Below are 10207 nucleotides of genomic sequence, written 5' to 3' on the forward strand. Positions count from 1 at the left end.
GTACAAAACCACATGAGAAAGCAACAAAAAGGGTGAGATTTCTGTGTTTTCATGGGGTTAGGGCAGTCATGTCAAGCACTCATGTGTCTAAGCTCATGAACTATACTCCTAGATTCAACTGCAATCCATTGGTAATTGATCAGAATCACCTGAACCCTAGAAACCGCAGGGCATGGATCGACCGCTCCACATATTGGATTCTTGAAACCCTGGTGGGCGTCAAAAGGGCACCGATAACTTACCTCTTCAATTTTCTTTTAGTATGCATTATTGGACGATTTTGCATTCTAAGATGTTTATGCGACATCGACCTAGAATGCATACCAAACGCTGCCCAAGTTTCTGACCACTAATGAAACAGTATAGTAAGAAAGTGTCTCAAAGAGCACAACAGCCCACCTTCCATTTGCTCTCTTGCTGAACCTCTCCACTGCAAATTTCATCCCTGGTCTCCCAGCAGGTAGTCTGTTCTTATGGAGTCTTGAGAGGGCCATGTTGATAAGAGTACATTTGCCATCGAGTACTAAACATTTCTCCTTATAATGCAATGGAGATGCATTAGTAATTATAAACTGGTTTAGCCCAACTGAGATCATCAAGAAAAGCCAAGATGGTAAGCAGTTAAGAGTTACTTCCATCATGCAGGATGGAGACTCTAGATCTGAGATCAATGCCCCACCACTTAGTAGCAAAAGTACAGCCATTTGAGGTGGTAACTACTAGCTGGCTATATCTGTTGCAAGCAAAGGAATAAAATGAAAGTGATTAAACCACTTTTAAGGCAGCAAAAAGAGTACAGCCAGCCAATATTATAAATTCCTAACATGACAAGCAACTAGAATTTAGCCCAACAAACTGGAATCAACAGTAAGAGGCCCAAAAACATATGCAGCAGTAAGATAACCCAAGGGCATTCAGTAACAAAGATTTCAGGACACCTTAATGAATTATAAAATTACAATCTTGACAACTCAATCTGGCCATCCTTCTGAAACAATGATGTTCCAAGAAAGAAAACATTTGCTCTCTCATACACTCAAGGAAAACTGGAAATGGGCTATTATTGTTAGTGTTACTCTGTTGTCACATCATCATGATTCGTTCCTTCAGTTTCAGTCTCTGGCAAGGTTCCTAGATCTGTCCGAGCTTCTTTCACTTCTTGCAGGATGGATTCGTCGGAAGAATCGGTGGCATCATGTTCAGCTGCATTTGAATTCTCATTGGTCGTTGAAGATGTCGAGCCATCACTATTTTCCTCTGTTCCAGTTGTTGTGTCAGACTTCTCACTCTGAACTGATTCAGCATTCTCACTCGTGGTCGAAGATGCTGACCCATCCTCTGTTCCAGCAGTTGTTTCAGACTTCTCGCTCTGAACTGAATCAGCATTCTCACTTGTGGTCGAAGATGCTGACCCATCCTCTGTTCCAATAGTTGTTTCAGACTTCTCACTCTGAACTGATTCAGCATTCTCATTTGTGGTCAAAGATGCTGACCCATCCTCTGTTCCAGCAGTTGTTTCAGACTTCTCGCTCTGAACTGATTCAGCAGTCTCACTTGTGGTCGAAGATGCTGACCCATCCTCTGCTCCAGCAGTCACATTAGATTCCACAGCCTGCACTTCTGAAACAACGGAACCAGAATTACTAGAAGCTTCATTTGGCACTCCACTGGTTGCTGATTTCTCCACTCTATCTGTTGCATTGGGGTTCTCTGTCTGCTCCAATACTGCAGTTTGCAAGTTGTTGTCACCTTCAGTAGGACTTCCACTCGCCTGTGATGCATTTTGATGTTCATTTGGATCCGTGATCGTTTCTGTTCCACTTTGTAGGGATAGGATGGGAGTTTTTGCATCATCTGCTGTCGAGTTATCATTCACCTCTTTTTGATTGTTGGATTCTGTTGTTATCGTCGGGTTAGAAGTAGAACCATGCTTTGATTCAGCCAAGGTTTCCTCAGTACCCTTCTCGTCAGTGAGTGTGGCATTTACTGAGGGAATAGCTTCCACTTTTTCACCTTCTCCTATCTTCAGGCCCGAATCATTCTGATCGGCATTGACTTCCCCTATACTTTGGGATTTATTTTCCTGCTCTGACTTATTTTCTGCACTCTCCACCTGCTCTTCCACATTCGAGCCACCTGAATATCCATTTTCAATTTCTTGGGTATCCCGGACCACGGCACTGGAAGCATCATCACCCTTATAGTGTTCCTCTCGTGCTTCCTGAGTAGTCCTGTCTCTATCATGATCCTGATCCTCTGATGAACCAGTATTATCATGAAGCCCTTCTTTCTCATTCTCTCTCTCTTCCCTCTCCTTTTCTTCTTCATCAATGGAGTCTTCTGGATGTTCAGTTTCCTCTTTTGCTCTCACTCGATCGTGTTCATCTATCTCATCATCTCCACCCCTTCTCCCTTCTTCCTCAGTTTCTTCGGGCTTGTTTTTTTCTACTTCTTCAGCCTTGTTTTCTTCTTCAGTCTCTTCTTCATCATTTTGTCTATGAGTCTCAGAAGTTGATTCCTCCTCACGTGGATGGAGGTCCTTTCTTCCAAGTTTAATGATATCTTCCCCACTTACTACGTTCTCTGAGATTTTTGCAATGCTCTCAAATTCCTTTTTCTTATCATGGGAGTGTTTGGCTTGGTATAGCAACCATATACAAACGGCAACCAATAGACATATCTGGACAACATGTTTAACCTTGAACCCTTTGGACCTCTGGTTTCTACTTGGTGATTGCCTAAACATGTTTACAAATCAACTTAATGTGTCTAAGCTTTTTATAGCTACAGCAAGTCTTGTAACAAATCTATGCAAAAATCTGGTCTCTGTCAAAGAGAGAAAAACATGGAATGGAATCAATGTAAGAAATTTCCCCAGCTGAACAACAATAATGTTTTGACAAAGAGATGCAACCAAGCGAACAGTTGGAAAATGGCATAAACCAACAAAATATCATGCAATGAGAGTCAGACCTCTATCCAAAATCAAAAGATTAAATTAGTCACACAACAAATCCAGCGAAGTAAAAGGCACAAATCGTATAAAGTGGGTAAGAGTGTAAGACACATCTCTAGGTACTCAGACCTCCGAAAACCCAATCAATCGATAACAGTGATTAATAATTCCTGAAGATTTGGATCCACCATTTGCCCCCAAAATATAAAAACGTCCATCAAAATACATCAGCTCAACAATCCCACAATTCCAAAACCACCCGTCCCCATAAATACCCAACCCCTGCACAGCCCATTAGAAGAAGAGGAAGAGGAAGGATCATTGATTTAGCTACAATCAGAATATAATGTTCAAAAATCCTTAAAAAAACGCCTAATTTGGGCCACAATAACAAAAAGAATTCATCCAAGAACTGAAGTTGAAAGAATTAGTATAAGCAGTAACAAAGCAAAAAATAAAGGAGCAGTGCTTGGGAGTCATCACAAATCCATCCCTCTTGAGAAATGGAAAATTTCCAGGACCAGAACACCAGAAGAAAAAACCTTAAGACACAATTGGACTAAACATCAAAATCAACCAGCGATCGGTTAGAAAACCCACCAGTTAAAAATGGCAACCATCATCGACAGAAAGGGAAACCGTATTACAAAATCGATGAGAAGCCCAACAGAAAACGTGGACAATAAACACCCACAAACCCGGTTTTCTCAACCAAAACCGTCAGCATAGAAAAGAAGAAGCACGCCTTATCCTATACTGATACCGGATACTGAATCTGAGCAACCATCACCGTTACGGCTTAAGGGGGAGTAAGAGAAAAGCGGAGGAAGCAGATCTCTCGTGGCAACCCTACTGGAAAGCCAGGAATAAAAGTTCAAACAATAAATGATGATCTAATCAACAACAAACATACTAGAAAGGAAAGAAATCGGAAAAAATAAAGGAGAAGCAAATGGATCCAAAGAAAAAAATGGAAACAAACCTCAACAAAGGAAGAAAGAAGTAGCCCTTCCGATTCCTCCGGAGTTAAATTGACTTAATCACCAACGAAGTCCTTAAGAGGAACTGTGCTGCGAGAGAGGGTTTTCTCTTTACTGTGGTGTATTCGTTCCTGTACCAACATATGCTAAAAGAGCCAAGAGCCAGTGACGGTGGTTTGCGGGTGTCAAGACTCAAGACTCTTAAGACTTGAGAATGCTGTGGGTTTTTTTTTTTTTTTTTTTCTGTTCTTGATTTGCTGTGTTGCGGAGATTTGGGCTTGGGGGAGTATTTACTCAGAAGTCATCAGATCGTGATCTCAAATCCAAGCCATAAAGGCAGGGACTTGGCCCTAGGTAGCCAGACCAGCTGTGGCCGAGAGAGGTATACATCTCACACCATCAATGAAAGACCAAAGCCCTTTGGTCCCGATCCCCACATTCCATGGACGGTATGAGATAAGATGAATTATTATCTACAGATCAAAGGTAGAATGATATTAAAAAAAAAGGAAATCTTTACGATATGATCAGATTGGTATTGGTTGAGACCAATACAATATTCGATATTGACTATTTAATGGATTATTATCCTCTTCAATTCCCTATAGCTTGACAGTGTGGCAGTGCTAGTGTGGATGTTTGACGCGTGGATGAATTATTATCGTCAACATAGTCAATGAGCTCGGACCGTTGGATATCCGAGCTGTCATTTGTCAAACATCTACACTAGCACTGTCGCACTGCCGAGCTATATGGAATTGGAGAGGATAATTTTCCCCATTTAATCCCTGCATTGGGAGGTTTCACACCACACCAGCTGATATTTCATTATAAAAATACTCTTATTTACGAATTAATCAACTATTTTATCTTACATGTGGGTAAGACCGTTATAGTTACGGACTCAATGTAACCAATCATGGTTGTACCTATATTTAGTAAATACACGTATAATAGGTATGAGTATCCATACATATCATTCAAAAAGATGTTATCTAATCTATATTTCTAAGGTTACGAAAAAATACGTGTCTTTTATAAAGACTCGTATTTAACATGTGTTATACGTGTGGCTTGCTTATGTGGCTTCAGGCTTGAGTCCCTACCACGTGACGCATGCTCATGGGTGAATTAATCTTACATATCATAACCACAAAACTAAAGGACTATAAGTAACTTTAGAGGTTTGTTTTTTAGTTCTTTATAAAACAATAACAACAAAAAATATCACATTAAAGGAACATTGCAGACATTTACTGTAGCAATGCAACCTAAAGATCCATCTTTGTGCTTGATGGAAACTAACAAATCAAAGTCAATATGGAGTTCTTCCAGAGGGAGGGGATTAGGGAAAGGAGAGTGTAGCAAAGATGATTGAGCTCAAAGTCTGTGCTTGAGAGGAGGGGATTGTTTTTCACCAAACAGTGTAATGGTCTGAAAGTTTTCTGGTATTCATTGATGTTGTTGGTCCTTTGATGTTGTCATGGGCCCCATCATATCCTAGTAAGGTGTCCTACTGGCCGGGGTGTACATGACCTCTTGTTGGCCTACCACTTGTTAACATTTGAATGGGAAAAGGCTCTCTAAACCTAGGGCGTATACTATGCCTCTTCATCACGTGCAATATTATATTAATTTTTTGAGAAAATTACTTGAACACCCCCTAAACTATGGCTCTTTTGCTTATTATCACCGACATTTCAAACAATTACTTGACACCCCCTAAAACCTGACGGTGTTAGTCCGCTTTTAGTGTTTAAATTGAAATGTCCATTTTACCCTTATGAGTTATTTAACTTAAACTTATGAAGTTAAATGACCAACTTACTACCCTCCTTCTCCTTCTTCTTCTTCTTCTTTCTTCTTTAACTATTTCTTCTTCTTCTTCTTCCTGCAACTACAGTTCAGCTGCAGAAGGAGGACCGAACCTCACCACCGTCACTATCAACGCATGATGGGTACATCGGGAGGGATTCTCGGTTTCTCGCCCTCTCTGCTCTTCTTCTTTTTCTTCTTTTTTTTTTTCAATTGGTGGAACTCTAGAGGGAGTAGGGGTGGAGTTGCAAAGCGATAAGTCCCAAGCTAAGTTGAAAACAAAAAAATTAAAGGACTGCTTTTTAGCAGATTAACATGAAACTGAAGTAAGGAAAAAAACTGAAATTATGGAGTTGAATTAGGGAGCAATTCAGCCGAAATCAAAAGGTTTCGATATCTGAAATTAGGGAGAAGCAATATGATGGAATTTTGGACAGATTATACCGGTCAAAAAAAGAGAAGAGTAACAGAAAATATTAGTTATAGGAACCAGAGGGAGAAATGACAAAAAAGATGCAAATTTTGAGATTCAAAAGGAGAGAATCGAGGTTTTTACCTCTATGAACAGAGGAATCCCAAGTTGTTCCATTTAAGCAAGCAAGCATTGATTCCATGAAAAACCAGCAAAAATTAATCTTTTTGATCTATTTTATTCCATCAATAGTAGATCGAACGGAAAGAACATAAAGGAGAAATCTTTCAAAATCACCTCAGTCTAAACTTGAATCCCTCGAGTGAACACCGTTGTATTTCAAAGTCCAAAATTTGATTTCTTCAAACCCAGAAAGGAAGCATGTGTATCTTCTCTTGCCCTAGAAGTGTAGAACAACGAGAGGGAAAAAGAGGGTTTAGACTTCAGAAATCATCTTCATTCTATCCCAATCAGCACAATCGCAATTAATCTACGGTGTAAAGCTTTCTACTACTAATTCTTCTTCTGTTTCAGTCCTAGCTATTTCCTCCCAGGGGCAAAAACCACGATAGATAATATTTTTCTGTTAAAAGATTCTGGAGAGATTTATTAGGGTTTGAATCTGAAATCAATTAAGGGTTTGGGTTATTTTGATTTGAAATTTGTTTAAGAATAGAGAATTTTTCTGAAATCGATTAGGGTTTGAATCTGAAATCGTTGGGTTGCAAGAAGAATGATAAGACAAAGAATGAGGAAGACGGTAAAAGTGTCACTTCACTATCTTTTAAGGATAGTTTAGGTATTACAAAAAATTTAATTGATGACATCATCACTTAACTGACAGACATGACCTACGTGAAAGAAATGATAAAATGCAGGGAGTATTCAAATAATTATTTGAAAATTTAATGATAATAAATAAAATGGTCATAGTTTAGGGGGGTGTTCAAGTAATTTTCTCTAATTTTTTTCAAATGAGAAAAATAATGATAAAAAAATAATAATAAATATGAATAGGTGTAGAGTATTTCATGGACTGGTCCATGAAACCCTTGTTGGGGAGTGGAGTTTGTGGAATGCTCTCTTTTTATGTGTTTTGTGGCCTCACCATGGGTTACATTTGCACGCCTGTGAAATCTCTGTAATTTTGGAAATTATTGATTTCTCTTTCTACACTCGTTTGTTTTCTCATGGAATGGGAGAAAATAGAAAAACTTTGGGGTTATTGCAAATAGAAAAACAAGGCATATATTCTTCTCATGTGATTGGTCCAAACAAATTTGGGTTGCTGGTCTTCGGGCCTACAAGTGGAAGGCATCTCTTAATCCTCTCAAATCAACATTTTGTGTCTCTTTTCTTTCATTTTGGTCTCTTGACAAACTTATGTCTATTTGGTTCTATTCGATAATAATTTTAATGTGTTATTTTATTTGGGATTCTTGGAATAAAATCTCTCTTGGACCCATTAAATCGGATCCTGGTCTTGTTCTTCGATAGGTGATCAACTATTGGTTGTATAATCTTAACATTCCCCCCTCCCCCTAATCATCATTCCATGGATTTTAATCTCTTTGATTCTTGCATATCTATATCAGTCATATCAGATGGTTTTGCCTTAAAAGATATTGACATATCACCATATTTGAACAATTATACCCTTTGTATATACTGTGTTCATACCATTCACAGATCGAGTATCAACCAAGTACCAATATCAGGGTTTTAAAATACGGAATTAGCCATTGAGACAGAATCAGTGCTCAAGAACCCTAAAATCGAACGACATTTTGCTGCTACACTTGTAGCGTGCTTGTTCCTATTACAAACCCGACAACTAAGGAAATGAGATCTTAAAGGATATTTTAAAAAATACTAAAACCTAGAAGGGTATTTACAAACCCAAGTGGGAAGTGAATTAATCCATTTCCTAGGCTGCCAGACTTGTAACAAGAACTACGAGTGTAGTAGCAAAAAAATTTCCCCTAAAATCGGTCCCCAGATAAAAAAAACAAAAGGAAGAATGTTTCAAGTTTTTGGGTGTGAATTAACAGTTCTCCTTGGGGATTGGGAGAGTATGGCGTACATCAACACACGGAACACCCCGTGACTTCTTCAACCCCACCACCTAGCTAAAACCCAAATCCTCTTCTCTTCCCAAATCCCAACTGCTTTTTGTACTGAAGAGGAAAAAATGTCAACTTTCGAAAATAATCATATAAGGCAGTACAGTATGCGTTGTCTACAACCATTATTGTATTGCAGTTTTATAGCCTTTTCAGAATCTCTGTCTGCATAAACAAATTTTACAGATTCTCTGGTGCAAATATCTTCAACTTGATGAGGAGCAAATAAGCTAGCAGATTCTTAATAAATAAAATGATATCCTTGTGTCATAGTCTCTGATAAAGAGATTGGGTACATGGGTGTTTAGGTGAAGAAGAGGAAAGGAAAGGAAGAGAAAGGATAACAAAAAAAAAAAAAAAACAGAGAAGGTAAAGAATGATTGATTAATGAAATATATTTCATAATTCATATCCACAATTCAAAATAGGTTCTTCAATCACGGATTGAAGATCATATCCCCACATTTGCATTTCCAGCTCATGGGCTTGTAATTTGAGTTATCTTCGCTTCTGGAGTAGGCAATGGTCGACACCTTGGAGGAATGTGTACTGTTTCCGTTCCTCTGTTTTGGGATTGCAGGAACTTGAATTGCCTCACAGTGCCCACAAGAGCTACACTTCCCCTCACATGTCGGGGGCCTCGAACCAATAAGACTTCTCACTGCTGCGTTCTCTTGGCTGCCCATCTGTACACCAACCAACCATCGTTACCCATTAACACCACCAATTCAAGATAGCAACCATCTTCTCCCCAAATTTTCAAAGAAGAAAGAAAACTGACCTGGGCTTGGTTGACCTCAACTAGTTTAACATTAGCTCTACCTGCAGGAACTCAAAGAAGTTGAGAAAAAAGTTTAGCTTCAAAATTTCAATTTGTGAGGAACTAGCTCTCCCTTCCAATTTTTAAACTGAGACCCACTTACCTTCTGCCTTTAATCTCGCTTGGGTCGAGCTCCAAAGCAGGAGAAAGAAGAGAGAAACGATAAGATGGAGAGAAGTATGGCTACAATTGCAGTAGTCTTGACTAGAACCCATTTGAGAGTGTGTCTGACTGAGATGAGTCAATGAATGAAAGAAGAAAGTGAGGGAGAGAGATTAATGCTGTGGGTGGTGAGAATCCGAAGTTGAGAGGCTAGATACAAAGATGAGAGAATTGAAGATTAAATAGAGAAGCGAATAAGAAAAGTGCACAGATGAAAAGGGATTTTGAATCAGTAATTGAATGAGATCAAAACGTACGAAAGGCCTCTCTCTCTCTCTCTCTAAAATGGATCAACTTCAGTGAGAGAAGGAGGGAGTACTGCAGGAGCCTCAAAAGAAGAGCGAAAGAAAGGAACCCCCAAATAGGTAGAAGCAGAGCCTCGGTTGCTGAGCCCACAAAATAACCATGACAATATTCGTAAAGATAGCGTCAGTGTGGGTGAAGGAGGGTGAGCCGTGATGGAGTTTTCCTACAGAAAAAGACGAGTTTTCCCAGTTCCCACAACCGCAAAAGCCCGGATTTGAGAAAGAGGAGTTTCCTACAAAAGCCATAAGGACATGAGATCACAGTTGTGGGGTTTGGGTTTTCGCTTTCCTACTGCTTCTCATATTTTGCTCACAGCCCTTCATTTGTGCTTTCTTGTGGATGTGGTGGTTGCTCTGAGCACTACCAACTCAACACGCCAAACTCTCTTATCTCTCTCAGAGTCCTTGGAAAGAAGGAATATATACGTAGCACTAACCGCTCACAGTAATAGAATCATACGATTCTGTGATCACATAGACAACAACAAACAAGATCTCCTTTACTTGTCTTTGTGAAGTGTGAACTGTATTGTATTAATTTTTAGGATTATTTCTAGATAATCTCTCCCCCCTCTCTTGCTCTCTCACCCTCTGTACGACAGAATATATCTTAATTTCCCAAGAAGGATAGTTG

General features: G+C 39.3%; 2 protein-coding genes across 5 annotated transcripts; both read right to left on the reverse strand.

Annotated features, from left to right (window-relative positions):
* Nucleotides 1–887: 887 nt before the first annotated feature.
* Nucleotides 888–3978, reverse strand: LOC122660260 (dentin sialophosphoprotein-like). 4 transcript variants are annotated; one of them, XM_043855490.1, is made up of 3 exons: nucleotides 3939–3978; nucleotides 1518–2824; nucleotides 888–1262 (listed from the first exon to the last, which is right to left on the reverse strand). In XM_043855490.1, the coding sequence occupies exons 2-3, from the start codon at nucleotides 2744–2746 to the stop codon at nucleotides 1073–1075; spliced, it is 1419 nt and encodes a 472-aa protein (XP_043711425.1). In that variant the 5' UTR covers nucleotides 2747–2824; nucleotides 3939–3978; the 3' UTR covers nucleotides 888–1072. The 4 variants fall into 4 exon arrangements, with proteins under 4 accessions (XP_043711425.1, XP_043711426.1, XP_043711427.1 ...); XM_043855491.1 differs by lacking the exon at nucleotides 3939–3978 and having other exon boundaries at nucleotides 1518–2419; nucleotides 2450–2862; XM_043855492.1 differs by lacking the exon at nucleotides 3939–3978 and having other exon boundaries at nucleotides 1518–1965; nucleotides 2044–2862.
* Nucleotides 3979–8673: 4695 nt separating this feature from the next.
* LOC122660263 (EPIDERMAL PATTERNING FACTOR-like protein 2) lies at nucleotides 8674–9375 on the reverse strand. The gene is made up of 3 exons (XM_043855497.1): nucleotides 9210–9375; nucleotides 9068–9108; nucleotides 8674–8972 (listed from the first exon to the last, which is right to left on the reverse strand). The coding sequence occupies exons 1-3, from the start codon at nucleotides 9319–9321 to the stop codon at nucleotides 8724–8726; spliced, it is 402 nt and encodes a 133-aa protein (XP_043711432.1). The 5' UTR covers nucleotides 9322–9375; the 3' UTR covers nucleotides 8674–8723.
* Between the last annotated feature and the right edge of the window lie 832 nt (nucleotides 9376–10207).

Source organism: Telopea speciosissima, chromosome 4 (assembly GCF_018873765.1).
Source record: "Telopea speciosissima isolate NSW1024214 ecotype Mountain lineage chromosome 4, Tspe_v1, whole genome shotgun sequence".
Lineage (NCBI taxonomy): Eukaryota > Viridiplantae > Streptophyta > Magnoliopsida > Proteales > Proteaceae > Telopea > Telopea speciosissima.

Excerpts from the sequence above, each read along its gene's own strand:
- LOC122660260 (XM_043855490.1), bottom strand. The coding sequence starts at position 2,746 with ATGTTTAGGCAATCACCAAGTAGAAACCAGAGGTCCAAAGGGTTCAAG. Across the intron at positions 1,263-1,517 it reads GTTCAGAGCGAGAAGTCTGA|AACAGAGGAAAATAGTGATG; the intron begins AACAACTGCTGG and ends CACAACAACTGG.
- LOC122660263 (XM_043855497.1), bottom strand. The coding sequence starts at position 9,321 with ATGGGTTCTAGTCAAGACTACTGCAATTGTAGCCATACTTCTCTCCAT. Across the intron at positions 9,109-9,209 it reads AGCGAGATTAAAGGCAGAAG|GTAGAGCTAATGTTAAACTA; the intron begins GTAAGTGGGTCT and ends GAGTTCCTGCAG. Across the intron at positions 8,973-9,067 it reads TTGAGGTCAACCAAGCCCAG|ATGGGCAGCCAAGAGAACGC; the intron begins GTCAGTTTTCTT and ends GTTGGTGTACAG.